Source organism: Geotrypetes seraphini, chromosome 1 (assembly GCF_902459505.1).
Source record: "Geotrypetes seraphini chromosome 1, aGeoSer1.1, whole genome shotgun sequence".
NCBI classification, from domain to species: Eukaryota; Metazoa; Chordata; class Amphibia; order Gymnophiona; family Dermophiidae; genus Geotrypetes; species Geotrypetes seraphini.
The window spans coordinates 467,446,948-467,469,282 of record NC_047084.1 but is presented as its reverse complement, the minus strand read 5'-3'; the positions used below and the strand labels follow the sequence as shown (position 1 = coordinate 467,469,282).

The window sequence follows — 22,335 nt, the reverse complement described above, 5'->3', positions numbered from 1 at the left end:
AGAGAAATGAGAGAGGGATAAAGATGCTAGATCTGGTGTAGGAGAGATAAAAATGAAGAAAGCAGTGAAGCTGGAATGAATGATGTAAAAAGGAGAGAGGAGGCATAGGCTGGATGGAAAGGGGAGAGGGGCATAGAAAGAAGTCAGATACATATGGAAGGGGGAGAGGGCAGACAGTGGATGGAACGGGCAGACGCTGGAAGGAAAAGAGTGAAAAGAAGATGAAAGCAGAGACCACAAAAGGTAGAAAAAAATAATTTTATTTCTATTTTGTCATTACAATATATCAGATTTGAAATATATATCCTGCTAGAGACATAACTGTGTGACTGCAGTATTCTGTTAGCATGATATTTCTGTGTAGCATTCTGTAATAATTTGGCTTGTTCGGTTTTCTTGATAGTAGAGGGGATATATATGAAGGGGAGGGGAGACAGGGGTTTTGTTGGTCCTTGCTCTGAATATTTATATTTATAAAATGACAATTGTACAGAATATTGTTTCTTTTTATACTTTAATAAAATACGTTCAATATAAAATCATAACTGACGCTTGTGCGGTTGGGATCAGATGGTTTGCAGGGACCGAGCTTGCGGAGACGGGGCGGAAATGTGTTTTTTAAATTTCGGTCTTAGTAGTTTGCCAGTCCACAAAATAATTATTTTATTTCTGCCAGTCCACGGGTGTAAAAAGGTTGAAAAACACTGATGTAGAGTATGTAATGATGCACTCCAATAAGATATTTTAACAGATACTCCCTCCTCCTAAAAATCTGGGAGCTAACATAACTGTAAAATGGATTCTAGCTCTTTTCAAACTTACAAGGGGCAGCTGAGAAGTTCTCAGCCCAACCAACAAAGTTGGGGCAATCTCCATCGAAGGTTATACACATGTTCCATTAGAAAAATACAGAACAAAAAATAGTGGAAAATTGCTGGTATAATTATACAGCCCTTGATGGAAACTGCTCCAACTTTGTTAGTTGGGCTGAGAACTTTTCAGCAGGCCCTCGTAGCGAACAGCTTCTTTATTTCTCTAAAGAACTGAGAAGGATTTTTTTTTTTTTAAATAGGGAGTTACATAAATAAAAATATCAATTATGGTAACACAAATATTTTAATAACCTTAAAGCGTCCTAACCAGGAAACTGTCATATCTTTCCAATGTTCAAAATCTTTTTCATTGAGACAGTCTTTTTCGTACATTGTTTGCACAATGGCTGGGTTTTTCCTATCATACTCTTTATATTTTATCTTAGAAATGTTGCGAAACTTTAACTTTGATACAGATGCATTGCTCTGTGGTTCTGTAAACTTTGTCTCTGATGGCTGTGTTCACATTTTTTAAACTCAATAAAATAAGCCGACAGCAGTCATCCTAGAAGGAAGGAAGGGGGTGTGGGTAGGAATGGTTGGAAGTTGGGAAGGGAAGGAAGGGGGTTGGATTAATGTTAAATTTTTTGGGTAGTGGGGAACTGTAAGAGTCAAAATTCCCTATTTTCTTTTGACTAGTGGTTTTCATCTTGGGAATGGTGGTGGTGGTTCTTTAAAAAAATTAAACCAAACAATTCTGCTTTGTTAAGTGCTGAAATTCTAATAATTAGAAAAATTGTTGCCTGAGCGTGCGGAACTGTTCTGTTTAATGCTGAATTTTAGTAAAAATATTATATATGAAAAGAACTGACAACAAAATCAGAAACAAACAAGTAGGGACGTAGCCAGCCATCTGGGTTTTGTTTGTTTGTTTTATTTATTTATTTTTTTTTTTTTTTTTGGGGGGGGGGCTAATGGGTATGCCGAAATCCCACCAGCCAAACAGATTCACTGCTGGAGCTACCATCCTTCTGGTGTTGCTGCAGGACAGAGGAAGTTGGTGGCATGCAAAGGATTGAGTGCAGTGGTCTGTTAGAGAAACAGAGATGCCAAGTTACCCAGTTCCAGGTTGGAGACTTGTTGACCACAGTGGTATAGGAAGGAGGGGCAGGGGCACTGGCACCTCTCTGCCCCCTGTCCTTCCCTGCCCCTCCCCTGCTGCGCATGTTCCTTCCCTTCCCCCTCGTACCTCTTAACTCTTCATTGGTGCGAGCAGCATCTCCAACCTGCTGCTCACACCAGCCTAGGCTCTCCCTCTTAGGTCACTTCCTGGTTACGGGACCAGGAAGTGACATCAGAAGGAGAGCTGAAGTCGGCACAGACAGCAGGTTGGAGATGCTGTTCACGCCGGCAAAGTTAAAGAGGTACGGTGGAGAGGGAAGCTGTGCAGCAGGGGGCAAAGAAGAGGGCGCGAGGTACCACCGTCCTGGGTGCCTCCTACTCTCGCTATACACCATGGGTTGGCCAGTCCTGATTTTGAACTTAGATTCCTCAAGCAGTTTGGCATTTGTAGTACCTGATCCTGTCCATTGAAATTAGTGCTATACATCAGGATGGAGTGGTCAGAAATTCAGGACTGTCTGAAAATTTCCAGCCTGGAACTGGGTATCTCAGCATCTCTGAAAAAATAAATTTAGTACTACAAAAGTTGAGAAAAGAATCAGAACCATGTATATTTTGAGGGATCTGCTGTTTGATTCTGGTTTTCATAAAAACTTTCTACTCATTTTATATTTTAAGATTATTGTAGCTCCACCCCCACCGGAGGTTAAAATTGAGTACACAGAGGAGGAATCACTAACCAGCAGCATGGATGGGGATGAGGGGCTTCACACTCAGCAAGCATTCCTAGCCTCATTGCCTGAGGTCAGAATTCAGAGCTCAGAAGAGGAAAAGGAGGAAGAGCTGAACCAGGAAGTGATGTCAGTGATGAAGAAGGAGGAAGACCTGGAGATGGTCCCCATAGACACTCAAAAAGTGAAGCCAATACTTCAGCAAGGCGTGGAAGTGGTGAAACAGGAACGCCTCGTCCCCACGGAGGCACCACCCCAAAAGGGACGCAAGCCCAAGGACTTGGAACTTCCATCTTCGCCCAATCTCCTGAGCCCTGGTGTGAGTCAGGACAAGATCAGCGCAACAGTCAGCTCACTGCTGGCACCAGGGAGTGGAGGCAGCGCCCTGACCCCCACTGTTATCACATCTCATGCGCTGGTGAGTATGAGTCATGGAGAGACCTGTAGCAGTGTAAATTATTCATATTACCTTCAATACAGAACATAAAGCAATTGCTTTCTCAGAATCTGTCCTCAGGTTGCCATCTTACTCAAGTCAACCTTATTTTTCCCATTCCTTGCATGGAGATGTAATTCTGACTTTTTCTCCCAAAATGGGACTACATCTCCTTCCAGGATGCTTAGTCAAGAGGCCAAGTAGGTATTTACTTGTGGCATAGCCACAGGCTGACCTGGGTGGGCACAGGCCCACTGCCACCCCTCAGGCCCGCCCAGTCTAATGTCCCATGAGGCCCCTGAGACACCTCAATGGTGGTGCCTCATTTCTCTCCTCTGCCCCAAGGTGGCATCTCCTCCTCTGGGGGGGGGGAGGGATGGGGCTGTGGTCTGGCATCTGCCCATCTTTCTCTAAAACATCTCCCTCCCCCCAGTCTCCCTCACAATCATCACTGGCGGCTCTTATAGGCAACCCGCCCTGGCTCTGCAGGCTTCCCTCTACTGCATCCCAGAAGAGGAGATGCTGCCTTGGTTGGAGTGGAGAAGAGGAGACCGATGAAGTGAGTAGGGGCAGAGGGGATGAAAAGGAAGAGAGAGGGAGATTATGGATGTGGGTTTGGAAGGGAAGGGAAAGTTTAAAAAAATGATATAATGTATGAGGTGGGGATGGGCAGGGTCCACCCAAGTTAAATCTGGGACCACCCAAACAGGCAGGTCTGGCTACGCCCCTGATACCTACTCAGAGGCAGTGTCCTAAAGATGCATAGGCACCTGTGTATCTGTAAAATAGCCTCACAAAACTTGCTGAAATTGTGTCTAGAATGCAGCTGCATACATTTACAGCAGCTCAGAAACTGGTGTAATTGTGCATGGCTGAAGTATGCACGGAGGTGTGTACTTTATAGCCTATGCGTGTGCTTTGTGACTTTGCCCAGATTCTACCCAATCTGTGCCCTCAATCACACTTTCATGTGGGTCACAGTTATGTGCAGGGTAATTTTATAAAAGGTCTTTGAAGTGCATACAACATGGATTACTGTATATACTTTAATATAAACCTAGATTTTTGGACAAAATAAATGGCCCAAAAATGGAGGTCTCAGTTTATAGTCAAGTCTTCCCCCTCTCAGATCCTCTTCCTTTGCCTACCTTAAGCCAGTAGGAAAAAGGAGGTATTGATACCCCTGTATAAGACTTCGGTGAGACCTCATTTAGAAAATTGTGTACAATTCAGGAGGCTGCACCTTCAAAAAGATATAAAAAGGATGGAGTCGGTCAAGAGGAAGGCTACTATAATGGTTTGTGGTCTTCATCATAAGGCGTATGGGGATAGACAGACTTAAAGATCTCAATCTGTATACTTTGGAGGAAAGGCGGGAGAGGGGAGATATGATAGAGACGTAACGGTGGTACCTGGGGTAATGGAGGGATTAAGTGATTTGCCCAGAGTCACAACAGGCAGGCTGGGATTAAACTCACAACCTCAGGGTGCTAAGGCAGCAGCCCTAACCACTAGGTCACTCACTCCCACAGTAACCCTTGTAAGACTGACATTTCGTTTAATATTGGAGTCAAACTTTTTTCCCCTTTTTGGGGGGGAAAAAGGTTACCTTGGTTTATATTCGAGTATATACGGTATATGTGAGTAATCCTTTATAAAATTGCCAGCATAGAGTATATTGACCCTTTAATCAAAAGTAAATGCTTTAGTTCAGCTGGGAGAAACTATCGGCACAAAATGGAGGTAAACGTTTGTGGGTACTTTCCAGTGGTATAGCTGTGGGTGGGCCGAGGATTACCCTTTTTGGGCTTAGGCCCCGTCTTGCTGTCCAGCAGAAGACCTCCTCAAGGATACCTTGAACTCCTTTTAGCTCAGCTTATCAGTCAACGGAAGTTTTAGTGGCCTGCTTATTGCTGGTACCTGATATGTGAAAACTGAGCTTGCGTCAGGTGGCTCTCTAAAGCAACCCAGCTGCAAGGAGTTTGTGTGCCTTTAAAGAGGTTTTTAGCTAGTGGGGCTTGGGAAATCCCCACCAATTCAGGTATTTACTGTTTTTGAGTTGTGATAGAGGATTCCGGGGGGTGGGTGGGACAGGGGAGGAGGGCTGTGGAAAGGACTTTGGCTAACATGCACTAAAGTCAGTGATCGTCTAACGATCGTTGCTAAACCGATTTTGACTGGTTTAGCGACGATCAGATTTGCCAAACCGATGCACAAAATGACTCACCATGTGGTTTTGTGCACGATTGGTCTGATCTGGCCATGCAAATAAGGTCATTAATATTGACATGCCATGTCAACTAGCAGAGCGATTGATTCTCTAACATGGCTTCCCAATGCACAAAAAAGTGATTGGTCAAGGCCAGTCGCTTACCTGTCCTACCCGTAGTTCAGCCCTGAAATTAATATTTCCTTAGCAAAGCAGCATGTGAATCCAGAGACAAGTGGGAATAGCTCACATCGACCAGCAGGTGGAGATAGAGAAACTGATTAACAGTTGGCCTTATAGCCTGGTATTCCTTTTGTCTATTCAGTTTGCTCTATCTCCCAGCAGGGGAAAGTCGCTATTCCAATAGCTCCTGGATTTTGGCTGGAAATTTCAATTGCTCCTGTTGGGATTTTCTCTTCAGTGAGCTTACCATTAATTCTATTTCTCCTGTTGAGATTGTTCTCTTCAGTGAGACAGGGGTGTCCGGCTGAAGGGTGCCGGCTTTAGAGGTTACACTTGGGCCCTCCCTTGTCCCTGCCTCACCCTCCCTCCATTGATAGAGGGTCAGTTTGAGTCCCTATATGGATGTATTTTTTCTTCTTTCCCATCCCCCCCAAAAAAAGGGGACTTCACAACTCCAGCGCTGCATTTTTTGCCCCGCTAGGGCGGAGCTGCCGGCGTTTCCAGGCATCTAATGGCCTTGTTCAATGAGTTGTGAGTATGTGTACATTCTGTTTAGTTTTGTGGTGTGTGATAGCTACGTGCTCTTATTTTAATCGGATTTCATGTGCGGTGCAGTTTCAGTTGTTCGGGGGTCGCTTCGGGGGCCTACCACGCGAATGCGGGAGCCAGTTCCGTCCCGCGCATGTGTTTGTAAAACTTCTGTTTTTTTCCTTAACTCTGGTGCTGTGGCATTGCTAGTTCCTGGGGAGTGTTTTTCTTAGCGTTGCCGTGACACATGAGGAATGGCAGGTTTGTGCAGCTCCCGGGGTGGCCTCGGGGAGTTGAGAACGGCTCTGGGGGCATTATGCAGTGGCGGGACCGGAACCGAGTCTTGCCGGAGCGCGAGTGGCGCGTGCTTGTTCTCCGCTGCGGTGGAGACACGGGCGCATTTCATACTTTCCCTGCCCGGGGAGTATTTCACAAGGGTACGCCGAAACTGCAGGCTTCTATATTTGCCCCAGCTTTGCGCTCCGAGGCTGTATCAGCATGGTTCTCGGGGCCGGCCTGTGTTGGGGCGAAAGAGTTGCGCGCTTAAGCGGCCTGCCTCACGTTGCTCGAGGGGTTCATGTGAGGCGGCTGTTTTTTTCTCGCGTCCCTCAGTTTTCCTTTGTGGGCTGTGTACTTCTGTTTGAGCTGAGTGCTTCAGGTCTGTTTTTTACAGCCCTGTTCGGGAGCCGGCTGGTCTTACCGCGAACAGGCCACGCGCTTGCCGCGACGTTCTATATGTTTGGTTCTGCAGCTGACAGTTTAGTCAGACACGTCGGCCCTGTTATGACCGGCTTTGTTCCGGTTTGCGGGGTTCATTGATGGCTGTGAAGGTTCCAGGGATGTCTCTTGCCGAGAGGCAGCTGGTTGTTCTTCGGGTGGTCCAGTTTTGTCCCTATGCCCTCGCACCAGTGGTTCTGCCATAAGTTTGGCCGTCTACGCTTAGTGGGGGCAACGTCATGGGTTGGCTGTGGCACGGGGCGGTAGGTGACCAGAGAGTGCCCATATTTCTTTCAGGTGGTGCGGTGCCTCATATAATAATAAAAACACGGTTTTTTACAGCCTATTCTGAGAGGCTAGGTAGGATCAGAGCTGGAGGATTGGAAGCTGCTATTACTCAATAAGTAAAAGCCCTGTGCTCCTCTTCCAGAGATCATGGGTTCAGTTCCCAACCAGCTCCCCCAGCACATATTATAATTGTGACATTCTACCTTGCAGGTGCACCTTGATGATCTCACAATGAGATCACCATTTAAGTATGTCGGTATTACGAGTTGGTTGACTCTCTTGGGACCTGATAGTCTTTGGACTGGTCACCTGTTGGAAATGGGGGCAGTGGTGTCCTTTTGATTCTTCCATGAGATTCGGCTATTTTCCTTCTTACCCATCTGCTTGTTTCAGATGTATTCCAGACAGTCTCTTTGTCGGTCTGTTGCTGGTTTCTTTCTCTGAGCTTCTCTTCTTCAGTTAGTTGAATGTGCCTTCACATTTCCTATAAGCTCTTTTCTCCTCTTCTATGAGTTGGCATTTCAGGGTAGGTTCCTCACGGTAAGGTGGAATGCGTTTCTCCCCGGTGTCGGAGGCGACTGTGTACAGTTTATTTTCTTCAGTCTCCCAGTTTTCGAACTGTTTGATGGGTTGCTGTATGCACCTTGATTTGGGGTTTCCCCTAAGAGAATGTCGTTCTTCTTAAAGTTCCTCCATTGCTCATCCTGCCATTTACTGACTTTTTTGCACTGCATTCTGTGCGAATCCTAAACCCTTCCAGGGCCTTGGCGGGCTTTCTCATGGGGGAGTAGTCTCTATCCTTCAATGGCAGGGACTGTGTGTTTTTTCTTAAGGTTACTTGTCCCTTTGCCTCCTCCTCAGGTTTTCTGTTCGTTCATGGAGTCCCCATGTTTTGGGGTTCTCTTTAATTGCTTTCCGCGTCCTCGGGACGGGTCTAGTAGTTCTGGAGAATCCGATACCTACATGGTGGCCAGGACGGGGGCATGGGGCAGACTAGATACCATTCTGCTAACGTAGTTCTCAGAGTTCCACTTTTCGGCTGCCTACCTGGGAGTCGATTTCCTTTTTTTTCTATAAACTCCGATTCAGCACTAAGTTTGCCTGCCTCTCTTAGAGCAGCGCTTTTGGTTTTGGCACTTGCAATTTCGTCTGGCTGTAGCTTCACGAACGCTTAGTGGAGGTGGGCGATGGTACCGTTTTGGGCGCTTCCAGGCGATTCATCCAATTTCTGCTAGTCTGCCTGTTGTCTCGGATGACTTCCTGACATTTGTCTGAAGCAAGAAGGGTGGTTTTCCTTTCCTCAGTTCTTTATACATGCAACTGGGCATATTGGAGACACGTGTGTTTCTGCCGGAAACTTAGATGTAAGATCTCAGTTTCAGATTGGCATTCTTCTCCACTTCCCAGGGCGATGAACAAGGGATTCTGTATAGTTTCTATGATCCTTAGTGCTGACTACACTGGGGATTTCGGCTTGCTTTTCCCTTCTTTCGCTACAGCAGTCGTTTTTTGTGCTGGTGGTTTCCGATATCTCCATTATTTGGATGGCTCCCCATGCATCTCTAGGTTTGTTTTAGTGGCTCGGCGCGATTCTCTTTTCAAGACATGCCTGGGTCTTTGCTGAACTGGCTTTTGACCACCGCCCATCCCGGACGGTCGGGGTGAGGAGACTCGGTGGCTTCCGTCCGCAGCTATAGGGGTCAGGTCTTTGGAGGCAGCTCAGTAATGGTTCTTTCTTCTACTCTTGAACAGGGTCAGGCTACTTTGCTGGAGCCTCAGATCTTTCCTCAAGAAGGCCGCTGGGGGTCCTTTTGGATCAGTATTTGGACGGGAGTATTTCTCTACAGCTTGGGCAGTATGTGTTGTACTCAGTTGGCAGGCGACGTTGTTCGACTTCCATTGGGTGCACTGTCATCTTCAGATTCTGTTGGCTAATCCTTTCATGCATCTGGATAAGAGTTTAGATAGACTCTCCATGATATCTGAGCATAGACCATTTCTTGTTTGGTACAGAGTAAGGTATACTCTGGAGAGTGGGCATGTCAGTACTTCTAATATCTTCTCCATTCGGGATATTGAGTTTTGGGGCTCTGGCGTTCTTGCTCTGTTTGCGAACATGAGATCACTTGGGTCTAGTTCGCATGGCCTCGTCTCTCGTTTCTAGGCTTCCTTGCTTATCCGGCGGACCCAGGGAGAGGCAGTTATAGGGGGTTGATGCGTGGCTCCTTTATCGCCTCTGCCATCTCTTTTTCAATATTACCCTCTGCCTGATCATGGCTTGGTTTGGCCATCTCGAGCTCGACTGCTGGGCGCGGTTTTGTAGATTCTCTGGATTAGCGGCACCATCCTTGTTAGACGTATTTGTTGAGTATTTAGACAGCTGGGATACAGATATGTCCGGGTATCTCTGCCGTTGCTCACCTGGGGACCACTCAACATGGATATTAGTACTACTGTAGTATTCAGACCTAGCTTTTTGGAGGTCTTGGCTGCCTTGTACTGGTTAGGCATAGCGCGTTATTTCTGCGCTTATCTGGGTGCTACGGACATCTTCTACTGTGGTTTCTACTTCCTTTTGGAGGTTTTTAGTTTCCTTTCTTGGGTACCTCTTATCGTTTGGACCACTCCAGAGTTCCTTTTTTGACACAAGTGTATTGCCAAGGGCTGAGCGTTCAATACCCTTCAGCTTCTAGAGCCTTTCGTGGCTTGTTACAAGGACGGAGTAGGTTACTCTTCGTTTCCTTCTCAGCTTTATGTGGTTCAGTTCCTAAACAGAGTGCGGTATGTTTGGGCACCTCATGGAAAGCCCGGTTGGGAGTACATTCTTCACGTATTTCTTCGCAGTTTACCGAATGCTGTATTTCATCCTTATCTTTTAGGATTCCAAAGGGCTGTGCTGTTGAACAGGATGTTCTTGTGGCCATGGCTTCAGCTCTGCAATCTTCTATGTTGCAGTCCTTGTTCACCGGGGATTCCTATATCTGATTTCCAAAATATAGGGTATCAGTTCGGATGGTACCACTATATCTTTCTAAGAGGGTATCATCCTTTCTTTGACGTCAAGCTCGCTTTCCCTTCCTTCCTTCCTCCTTCCTGGGAGGGGATATTGGGAGCAGTGCTTTTATTCACTATTTTTTTTGGATACGCGACCTCGGTTCTAACAACTGTTTGTGGGATATATTTCCTTTTGAAATTCTTCAAGGGACGCCTCAGGCGTATAGCGGCGTCCGTTGCCTACTTCGCTCAGTGGGTCCAGGAGGACATTCTTTAGGCTTGCAGGCTGGCGGAGGAGCGGGTGGCGATTGAACTTCAGGACCATTCCGCTGGAACGCTAACTACTTCTTGGGCTCAGCCCAGAGGTTTTTTTCCCTTGGAGGAGATTTGTCGCACGGCTAACTGGTCTTCCGAGAGTACCTTCTCTCCACGTCTCTGCATGGATGTGCGAGCACATACGATATGAATTTTTTGGATTCTTCGGTGGTTGCGGAGGCGGCGTTTGCTTCCCACCCAGATTGAGAATTGCTTTGCTACATCCCACTTGTCTCTGGATTCATCTGCTGCTTTGCTAAGGAAGGTAAAATTATGTCCTTACCTGTTAATTTTCTTTCCTTTAGAAGCAGCAGATGAATCCAGAGCCCCACCCCTTCAATAATATTCCTGTCGCCGGGTTAGGTTGCACCTTTTCGGTTGAGTTATGGTTGGTAGTTGTATTCTAAGATTTATAGATTGTTCAGTAGCTACGGGAAAGAAGTTTTTTTTTTTTTCTGGATGCTCATTCTCTTGTTCTGGATGCTTAGGCAAGGAGCATAACTGAATAGACAGAAGGAATACCAGGCTATAAGGCCAACTGTTAATCAGTTTCTCTATCTCCACCTGCTGGTCGATGTGAGCTATTCCCACTTGTCTCTGGATTCATCTGCTGCTTCCAAAGGAAAGAAAATTAACAGGTAAGGACATAATTTTACCATTTATAACATTCCATATCTTGGTTTTTAGATGGGACAGATGCTATGTGTGTGTTACACACGCACAATATCTATCCTCCTCAAAAATAATCCTGCAAGCCGAGCTGACACCTCATCCCCCATGATGAGCTACTGCTGCCCCCCCAACAATAACCATGGGTCCCTGCCCCCCCCAATGATGACAGCCGCCCCCGTGACACTGACACACCCAGAGAGACAAGATGGATGCTCACTTCCTCCTGCCACCGTGAAAAATTGTGTGCCAGCCAAAATTGGCAGGAGAGATGCCCCCTCCCATTCCCCGCTCCCCTTTAAAAAAAAAAAATCAGCAGGAGGGATGCCTATTCCCTCCTGCTCAGCAGGCCCCGCCACTATAAAATGGCAGGCCTTCCCCTTTCCTGTGCATCTTGGTATTCATGGGAAGGGGAATAAGGCAGAGGCCTTAGGAGTCTGAGCCAATCAGGACCTTAGGCCCTTCCCCATGCATCCTAGGATGCACCGGAAAGGGGAAGGCCCGTCATTTTGAAGTGAACTGGGCATCCCTCCTGCTGTCATCAAATTACAAGGTATGGGGGGGAGGCATCTAGTGGCAGGAGGGAGTGGGCATCCCTTCCAGTCGCAGTGTCAGTGGGAGGGAGGGACTGTTATCAGGGCGGAGGACTTTTTTTTTTTTATGGGGGCAGATATTGTGCATGTGTAACACACCCAAAACATTAGTTCCATTAAAAAAAGAAAAAAGCCTCAACAGCTGAGTGACAGGAGGCTGCTTTGGGGCTTTCCCTGCCATTCAGCTGTTCGGGCTTTCCCAAACCAGTTCTGCGCATGTGTCAGTCGCGATTCTGGAAAGCCTCCGTGCAAATCATTTGCATGGAAAGTTGTTGAAATATCATTTGCTGTTACACAGTCAGCCAAAGAATTGGCCAACAGCGACTTGCACGGCCTTAATGACTGCGTTTTGTGCATCTTGTCCAGGGGTGGGCAACTCTGGTCCTCGAGGGCCGGAATCCAGTCGGGTTTTCAGGATTTCCCCAATGAATATGCATTGAAAACAGTGCATGCAAATAGATCTCATGCATATTCATCGGGGAAATCCTGAAAACCTGACTGGATTCCGGCCATCGAGGACCAGAGTTGCCCACCCCCTGATGTAGCCCTTTGTGACCACACATTTTTGTGGTAGGCCCACCCAAAAATTGAGATCTGGCACTGCCACTGGTACTTTCTCCTTTGGCACTTGTCCAAGTGAAAGTGCACATGTATTTTCTCTTTTAGAACCGGTGCAAAGTCCACAGGTTGAAAAGTTTCCACAGAATTCACAGCTAGTAACTTCTCTCTCAGAATCAGTAAATTATAACACCCTGTTAGCAGATTTGAACTGTGAAATGAATAGGGGCAGATATTCAGCAGGCAGCACTTGTTGTTTTGCTGACTGCTATTGGCGTTATCCCTGGAAATTCAATTCCGGGTTATGTCTGGGCTCTGGCATTGAATTTCTGGGTATATATGCAGGTGGTGAAAATATAGCTGATTTAGTATGATTTTCAGCAATAAGCGGCAATGATGAACCACATAAAGATAGGACTGTGTTTTATGTTGTCCTATTTATGCAGCTATCCTGGCTGCTTAAGCACTTAACTGGCAAAGTGCCCCCTCCACCCCAAAAATGCCCACAAAATAGCCAGTTCCGAATTAGGCACGAACCAGCCATTTTCAGCAGCACTGTTTGGTTAAGTGCTGCTAAATATACCCAGTTAGCCCCAGACAAGCAATTTAAATAGCCATAAGCCATTTCTGGCCATTTAAATCACTTTGAATATTGACCCAATAATCTACAGTCAGCCTATGCAACAGCCCTCGTCTCTGTGCTTAGTGGACATGTTAATTTTTTCTGTCCCCTAGAATGGTGTATTAACTAGAACATTTTGTTTCTTTTTCAGACCCCTGTGCTGCTGACCCCAAATTCCCTGCCCCCTGCCATCCATTTCTGGAGTACCTTAAGCCCCATTGCCCCCCGCAGTCCAGCCAAACTTTCCTTCCAGGTATGTCTCTTCCAAATGTCCAGCTCTTATCTCCCCAGGGTTACAGGTTTACAGCCTGAGCTGGAAGACAGTCTCTTTAGATGCTGTGAAAATAGGATTGTTATTTCAACTGAGTTTTCTAGGTGGTATTATAATGAATTTATACTGCTCTGCTAAGCAGTAATAGTATAGCTCCAATAAATCACATTAGAAAAGTTAATTTTCCTTGAAATGTAATTGTTGCAGATACAGGAATGGCTCTTGGTCTGGCTATCTCCGCTGAATGTTCACGGTTAGTGGCTAAAATTTAGCTGACCATATCACATGATAGCTTCCAATATTGAGCACTGAGCCAAATCGGGCTGTGCAAATAGCAGGTCTATCTTTGGCCAGCACTGAACATAAGATCATAAGAATTTGCCTCCACCGGGTCAAACCAAGGGTCCATCGAGCCCAGCGGTCCGCTCCCGCGGAGGCCCATCAGGTCCATGACCTGTAGAGTTGTCTTGTTGTCTAACCTGTTGATCCCTACTTTTTTATATCCTAAAAAAACCCTTTTTCCCTTTTATCTATACCCTTTTTGCTCCTGTATCCTCCCTTATCTGTAGCCTTCAATCCCCTTATCCTTCAGGAATTTATCTAGTCTCTCTTTGAAACCCCTTAATGTAGTCTGTCCTATTACATCTTCCGGAAGCGCATTCCAGGTATCCACCACCCTCTGAGTGAAGAAGAACTTTCTAGCATTGGTTCTAAACCTGTTCCCTTTCAATTTCTCTGAGTGCCCTCTTGTTTTTGTAGTTCCCAGTACACTGAAGAACCTGTCCCTCTCCCCCTCTCTATGCCTTTCATAATCTTGTAAGTCTCTATCATGTCTCCTCTGAGTGTCCGCTTTTCCAGGGAGAAGAGCCCCAGTTTCTCCAACCTTTCAGCGTATGAAAGGTTTTCCATACCCTTGATCATTCGTGTAGCTCTCCTCTGGACCCTCTCAAGTATTGCCATATCTTTCTTAAGGTACGGTGACCAATATTGGACACAGTACTCCAGGTGTGGGCGCACCATCGCCCGATACAGCGGCAGGATGACTGCCTTCGTTCTTGTTGTAATACCCTTCTTGATAGTACCCAACATTCTGTTTGCTTTCTTTGAGGCCGCTGTGCATTGTTCCTTTGGTTTCATTGTTGTATCCACCAACACTCCCAAGTCCTTTTCAAGGTTACTTTTCCCCAGTACCAACCCCCCCATTTTGTAGCTGAACATTGGGTTCTTTTTCCCTATATGCATGACCTTGCATTTCTCTATATTGAAGTTCATCTGCCATTTATGTTGTCAGGTCTCTTTGCAGTTCTTCACATTCCCCTATAGTTTTAACCCTGCTACTGAGTTTGGTGTCATCTGCAAACTTTATAACTTCACACTTTGTCCCTGCTTCCAGGTCATTTATAAATACGTTGAACAGCAGCGGTCTGAGTACAGACCCCTGTGGGACACCGCTCATTACCCTTCTCCAGCCCGAGTAGTGGCCCTTCACTCCAACCCTTTGCTTTCTGTCTGCCAACCAGTGTTTAACTCATCTATGTATGTCCCCTTCCACCCCGTGGTTCCACAGTTTCCCAAGTAGCCACTCATGAGATACCTTGTCAAAGGCTTTTTGGAAGTCGAGATATATGATGTCTATGGGGTCCCCTTTGTCCATCTGGCTGTTTATCCCTTCAAAGAAGTGTAGTAAGTTCGTTTGGCATGATCTTCCTTTGTAGAAGCCATGTTGGCTCGTTTTCATCAGCCTATTCCTTTCAATATGCTCACAGATACTGTCTTTTACCATCTTGCCTGGCACTGAAGTCAAACTCACCAGTCTGTAGTTTCCTGGATCACCTCTCGATCCCTTTTTGAAGATAGGTGTGACATTTGCTATTTTCCAATCCTCCGGGATCACCCCCGTTTTCAAGGACAGGTTGCAAATCTTCTGGAGTATTTCCGCTATTTCCTTTAATACCCTTGGGTGGATCCGGTTTAAACTAGCCAAAAATAAACCTGATATTCAATGCCTGTCACCAGAAACAGCCCAGCATTAAATATGCGCAATCAGCATCAACTGCAGGAGTTAGCCAGCCTGCCTCCCACAGTCTGTATATCGGCCCCAGTGTTCCTGCTTAGCAGAACAGTATAGTTGAGATTGGTGAGAACCTGTAGCCTCTGAGGCCTAGATTCTCAAAAAACCACGTAAAAAAAAAACGATGGGTTGCTATCGCAGCCGTTCTGGTATCTATTTTTAAAAAGTGAGTCATTCTCCAAAAAACGCTCATACAAATGAGGTTGGCGGAGAGTAGCGAAGACTCACTAAATTTGCATGTCACCAAGTACTAAAATTATGCTGAATAAAGGTGCCAAGACATAAAACAAAGAGCGGAGATATCCAATGTAGACTGGTGAATTCAGTTTTCTTTCTTAAAAAGTCCTTTATTCATCCAAAAAATCTCAGTGACTTGACAGTACATGTTTCGGCCAAATCGGACTGCTTCAGGAGTCTTAAAGATCTTCAGAATGAAGTGATCTTAAAAAAAGGTGAATTCCTAGTCATCCATTTTATACTTATATCTTCTTGTAGAAACCATGTAACTGATAAAAGAAGCGTCCTCAAATATATGATTATGTTTAATGTTTATAATCTTTTGTAAACTGTGTAGAACTTTTTGGTAACGCGGTCTATAAGCATAATGTTATGTTATGTTATGAAGATCTTTAAGACTCCTGAAGCAGGCCGATTTGGCCGAAACATGTACATGTCGAGTCACTGAGATTTTTTGGATAAATAAAGGACTTTTTTAAGAAAGAAGATTGAATTCACGAGACTACATTGGACATCTCCGCTCTTTGTTTTATGTTATTGTGGTTTGTGGATTTGGTTCTCTTGTTCTTTGTTCTAAGATACACAATGCCATTGAAAATCTTAAAACCATTATTCTTTGTATATGTTTTAGCTATTTATATGTTTTAGCTATTTATATGTTTTAAATAAACTGAGGCTGATGTGCTGTGGCTGTGTCCCTTCCCCACTCTTTTTTCTGGTTTATAGAACTGTGCATAGCCAAAATGTTGGCATTTATGTGCATATGTGCAGGTGGTCTGGTCATGTGTCTGGGTTCTTGCAGTTAAATGTTGGCGCCCTCCTTATGGAATTATTCCCATAAAAGGTAATTCTAGAAGGGGGTGTCTAGATTTAGGCACCAAGAATCCGCCTATTTGAAGCTGAGGCATCTACTTCCTTTATAGAATACTAGAGTGAAATGGTGTGGTAGCAATGTTAGTCCATTGTTTAAGACAATATATTGAAATAAATAGAAATAAAAGAAAAGGAATAAAAGTAATACGTTTTTTATTGGACTAACTTAGGTCCTCTTTTACTAAGCTATGGTAGAGGTTTCTACCATAGCCTGGGGCACTCAATGTTCCAATGCTCTAAACACGCCACCCTCTCTTTATCAAGTTGCGCTAGAGGTTTTTAGCATGAGCCAGTGAGGTAAGTACTCTGGTGCTCATAGGAATTCTATGAGCATCAGAGCATTTATTGTGCCGGCTCGCACTAAAGACCCGTACTGCAGCTTGATAAGTGGCCAAAAGTGCGACTGTATAGTTAAGGCGTTAACACTTAACAGCAACCATAGGAGCCAACATTTCAAAACGACTGGGGGGTGTTCAACGCTGTACATATTACCAGGTCTTTAAAAAGGAAAACAAAGTGTGACAGGGTCATGGGCACAACTGAGCAGGCCATATTTAGATGTAGAGCACAGCAGGTAGTACACACATTGGAAGAACTGATGGCTAAAAGAAGAACTGAATATCCCACCAGTCTCTTCCTCCCCAGCTTCATCCCATCCTCGCCAATTTGCTCACGCAACCAAGGCAGAATAGTATGAGTTCAATAAATGATCTCCATACCACAGTCATATCCCTTCCAGTCCTGCCTGGCCTATCCATACTGCCCACAATCAGGCAGGAGGATTGTTTTATTTTTGTGAAAAAAATAAAATGATGTTCTTCTCCATTTCTCCTTCAAGTTGAGACTTGACTATAGGTCCTCTCCATTATAAAATTTTTTTCAAATTGTGGCATCGCGTACTACCAAATCTTCCTCTGCTACCCCTTGTCCCTTCAGTAAAATAACTTGTATATCCTGGTGACCATAGGGTTGGAGGAGAATGGCAAAATATCAGCTGTTCCCGACCCTTGACCCGGCCCAGCTAGCACAGAAATCTTTACTTTTATGTCTATAGCTTGTCTTATATCTGGTTCATAGACTAAACCACGCGAGACAATCACGTGCAGACAAAACCGGGCCTACAATTGCGTGCAGGACATCAGCGCGCCGGATTTAAACTGAATTTTAAAGTGCTCCGAGGGATGGGGGGAACCACCGCACTTAACTTAGTAGTGTTGGCACTGCCATTGGGGGGGTGTTGGGAGGAAACAGGCTTTTCCCCTGTTTTTTAGGAAAAAAGTTCAGGGTCCTCTTTAATGGGGGGGTATCCCCCCCAATAGCAGCGCCAACACTACTAAGTTAAGTGGGAGGTTTCCCCCCACATACACCCTCGGAGCGCTTTAAAATTCATTTTTAAATTCAGCGCGCTGATGTCCTGCACGCGATTGTCCACCCGGCTTTGTCTGCGCACGACTGTCTCACACGATTTTGACGCCTCACCCGTATATCCTCTGTCTCTGCTTATTCTTGATCTTCTCTTATGCTTCCTCTCTGCCTTCATATTTGTTGTCTTCCAAATCATGTCTCCTCCCAGCTCCCTTCACTCACCTTAGCCCATGTTTTCTCCCTGAGTTCCTCTCACTATCATAGCATGCTTCTTCTCCACACAAACAGCTAAATTCACAATTGTTGTCCCCATCACCCAGCTTCTCTTTACTTCAGAGCTTTCAGACACTTCCAGTTCTTTACAGCAAGATTCTCTCTTACAACTAATTTTGATACTGGAATTTCAGGGCTTTTGATTCCTTTTACCCCTTCCTTGCCCCCTCTGTTCCTATCCCGATCGCCCAGTTCTTCTCCCTCTTTACAGTTTCTTTCTGATTTTGCCAGCCTTTCACAGCAGCGTGCTCTCTCCCCATTCTATTCCTCCCCCTACAGCTCCATCCTCAGCCTGTCCCCATTACCCAGCCTCTCTTCCCCCATACAGCTCCTTTCTGCCCTTCACAGCATAATTCTCTCTCCCTGTCAGAAACTTTTCAATCCCCTTCACCCCTTCCTAGACCTCTCTATTCATTTCCCCACAACTCCACTCTCAGTGCCAGTCCTGATCATCCAGGCCTTCTCCCCCTTAAATCTCCTTTTTCTTTTTATCAGCCTTTCACAGTAGAATTATCTCACCTAGGCAATAATCCCTTTTAATTCACTTACCCCTTCCTAGACCTCTCTATTCTTCTCATCATCTAACCTCCTTTCCCCTTACAGCTGCTTTTTGCCACTTAAATCTTCAAAGCTGCATTCTTTCTTCTAGGCAGTAACCTCCTTTCAAACCTCTTCACCCCTTCCTAACCCCTCTGTTCCTCTCCCCACAAGCTCTACTCCCAGCTTATGACCTCATCTAGTTCCCTTCCCCTTACAGCTGTTTTCTGCTCTTCACAGCTGCATTCTGTCTACTAGCAAGTAAACCTTTTCAGTTACTTCACCTCTTTCTAGCCTCCTCTATTCCTCTCTACACAGCTCCACTTCCATTTTATATCCCAATTATCCAGCCTATCTTCCCCTTACAACCTCTTTCTGCAGAAATGGCAAGTTTCAGGGCCAGATTCTCTAAGCTCCGAAACCACGTAAAAAAAAAAAAAAATGCCACGGTCGGAATGATTTTGTTTTACTGGCGATTCTCAGCACAGTAGTATGCAAATTATATGCATACTATGTGTGCAGAAAATCACCAGTAAAGAGAGGGGAGGAGCTGTGCTCAGAAGAAAAATCGCTAGCACAGCTCCTCCTGCCTGCCTGCCTGTCAAAAAAAACAAAACAGCGCTTGCTCTGCCTGCATGACCAGCAAGCAGGGAGAGCAGGGACTGCTTTTTTTATTGTTTTAAATGGGCACAGCACACACACAAGAGCTGCGCCTTTAACCACCCTCTCCCCCAACAGTCTCCCACAGCCCCCAACTACAGAAGCCTGGTGGTCTAGTGCAGTGGTTCCCAACCCTGTCCTGGAGGACCACCAGCCAGTCAGTTTTTCACGATAGCCCTAATGAATATGCATGGAGCAGATTTGCATGCCTGTCACCTCCATTATATGCAAATCTCTCTCATGCATATTCTAACTAAACTAAACTAAACCTTAAGTTTATATACTGCATCTTCTCCACAGATGTAGAGCTCAGCACGGTTTACAAGAACTTAAATGTAGGAAGAGCAGAAAAAAGGGTTGGGATTGTGTAAAGGGGGGAAGAGAAAGGGTTGGGGTTGCGTGAAGGGGGAAGAGAAAATTACATTTTTGTGAAAAGCCAAGTTTTCAGGTGCTTACGGAATAGTTAGAGGGAGTTCAAGTTCTGTAGTGGGACAGTGAGATTGTTCCAAAGCCCTGTGATTTTGAAAAGGAGGGATTTTCCCAGTTTACCCGCATAGATAATACCATGTAGAGAGGGGAAGGATAGTTTATGTTTTTGGGTGGGCCTGGTGGAGTCAGGACTCGAGGAGTTATAAGATAGTGGGATTAGGGGGGGGGGAGGATGCCGTGAATGATCTTAAAAGCCAGGCAGGTACATTTGAAATGAACTCTGGAAATCACTGGGAGCCAGTGAAGTTTGGACAGAAGTGGGGAGACATGATCAGATTTGCGTTTTGCGAAGATCAACTTGGCTGCAGTGTTCTGGATTAGCTGGAGTCTTTGAAGATTTTTTTTTGTTAAACTTAAATAGATGGCATTACAGTAGTCTAGTTTGGAGAGGATGATAGATTGGACAAGGACAGCAAAATGATGTTGGCGGAAGTAGGACCTTACTTTCCTCAGCATGTGGAGACTAAAAAAACATGATTTTGCCAAGGAGTTGAGGTGGTCATTGAAGGAGAGGGAAGAATCAATGGTGATGCCTAGGACCTTGCTTGAGAACTCAAGTTGCAGAGTGTCGCCAGAGGGCAGTGAAGGGAGGGTGGGCAGGTGTTCTAATTTTGGGCCGAGCCAGAGTAGTTTTGTTTTAGATTCGTTCAGTTTCATCTGTACCGAGAGGGACCAGGAGTGAAGTCTTGTTATGCAAGCTGTAATGTTCTCGTGGAGGTTGGATGAGGTTCTGGTCAGTCTCGAGAAGGACGGGGATGTCATCAGCATATGTGTAGATTGTTTTGAGGGGAGATAGATGGAAGAGTTTCAGAGAACACATATAGATGTTAAAGAGAATAGGGGATAGAGGAGATCCCTGTGGGACTCCACAAGATGGTTTCCAAGGAACGGACATGGTGCCATTTATGTTGACAGTGTAGGAACGGGAGCGTAGGAAGTTCGAGAACCACTGTAGGACGATGGAGTCAATGCCTATCTCGGAAAGTTGATAGAGTAGAATATCATGGTGGACTACATCGAAGGCTGCAGAGAGATTGAATTGCAATAGGACAGCGAACTTGTTTCGAGAATGTAATTGTTGCACCTTTGAAATTAAGGAGACTAGGAGGGATTCGGTGCTGAAGCTAGGTCGGAAGCCATATTGGTAGGGTACAGTTCTGGCTGGTTTTAAAAAAGATCTGGAGGGTCACCTGACGCTATGAGCGAGTGAGGACGTGTTCCTGCTCGGCTCCAAGACCCCGTCTCTACCCTCGCGTTCGCCGCCGACATTCGGACCGCACACGGACACCCGCGGCTTGGTAATAGGCGCCGGAGTGCATGGAACGTTATCTAACACGTTCCCAAGAAGCGGCGCGCATGAAACCGGCGCGCAAAGACAGGGAACGTGCAAGCCCTGGGGCGGGCAAGATGGCGGCCGCAACCGGAACGGCGGTTTCAGAATTTTCGGCAGGAGCACTGCAGGAATTAAAGGCAGCGGTGGCACAAGTCCTGGCCCCCCAAATGGAAGCGCTGACAACGCAAATGACCCGACTAGAACAACTAATGTCTGACACGACGGCCAGAACGTCGGAATTGGAGCACCGAGTCTCAGCAGCAGAAGACACCCTAAACTCGCATGAACTGGATCTCTCGGCCCTGCAAGAAACGGTTCACCTGCAAGCAGCTAAAATAGATGATTTGGAGAACCGTTCACGCAGAGGGAACCTGCGTTTTATGGGCGTCCCTGAAACAATACCGGATCACCAACTAACTGCTGAACTGGAGGGCTGGCTGGAGCTGGAATTTCCAGACACTGAATCCCTGGGCCCACTGTGCCTAGAACGGGCACACCGCCTTGGCCCACGGCAGACCAAGGACTCGAGGCCTCGGGTGGTGATCGCAAAAATCCTCAACTACAGACACAAACTGGAGATCCTGCGACAGTACCGAGCTAAGCGTGACACTGTGAAGTTTAGAGGTGCTGCAATCCGAATAAGCCAGGATTACTCTGCAGCTCTCACTGAACGCAGGAAAGCCTTCTACCCACTGTGTTCAAAGCTGGAAGAAAACAAGTATCGTTTCCAGTTCATCTACCCAGCGGTCCTAAAGATACACCATGATGGCTCATGGCACGTGTTCACCGAGGCTGTGGCAGCCGCTGACTATATAAACAAGGCCACTGCTCCAACATCCGGGCCGACATAAGCACAGACGGAGAGGCGGTGAAATTCACACTGGAAGACAGAACCTGCTATCGTAAAGTTGAATGTTACTGAAATGTTGTTAGCCTGAAATGATGGGGGCACTGTTGAATTATTGTTTACAGGGGTGGGGGTGGGGTCTTGTGAGGCGCCATTCTCGGACCTACCACATATTCCTTCGGGGATATGGTTTTTGGGATTTCTGGGGGTAAGGGGGGGAGGGCGTTGGAGTGTGGGGAACAGCCTACTGCTTGGTTATTAGGGATGTTACTTATTCATATTTGCCTGATTGTTAGTTACTGCGGGGACATACTGGCTCACCCGGGTGAGGCTGGGCACCTGGGTGTAGATCACTTGCGGCGGAATGGTTCAAGCTGTTGGTGTTTTGACCCTGGGTGACCACTCTCTCCGCATCCTATCTTGGAATGTGTCGGGGATCACATCGCCAATTAAACGTACGAAGCTCTTGAGACAAATAAAACACCATAGGGCTGACTTAGCGTGCCTCCAGGAGACTAAACTGACCCGGGAAGAACACTGTAAACTACAAAGAGGATGGGTGGGATCAGTATACTCAGCCTCCTCATCTGGGAAAAGAGCCG

At 46.1% G+C, this 22,335-nt stretch overlaps 1 protein-coding gene across 1 annotated transcript in view; it reads left to right on the top strand.

Annotated features, from left to right (window-relative positions):
- ELK1 (ETS transcription factor ELK1) overlaps positions 1 to 22,335 on the top strand; it is a 45,860-nt gene that overhangs the window by 14,607 nt on the left and 8,918 nt on the right. Inside the window, exons 4-5 of the mRNA XM_033924218.1 lie at positions 2,613 to 3,083; positions 12,929 to 13,030. Of these exons, the coding sequence (XP_033780109.1) occupies positions 2,613 to 3,083; positions 12,929 to 13,030 (573 nt within the window). The remainder of the gene's footprint in view (positions 1 to 2,612; positions 3,084 to 12,928; positions 13,031 to 22,335) is intronic.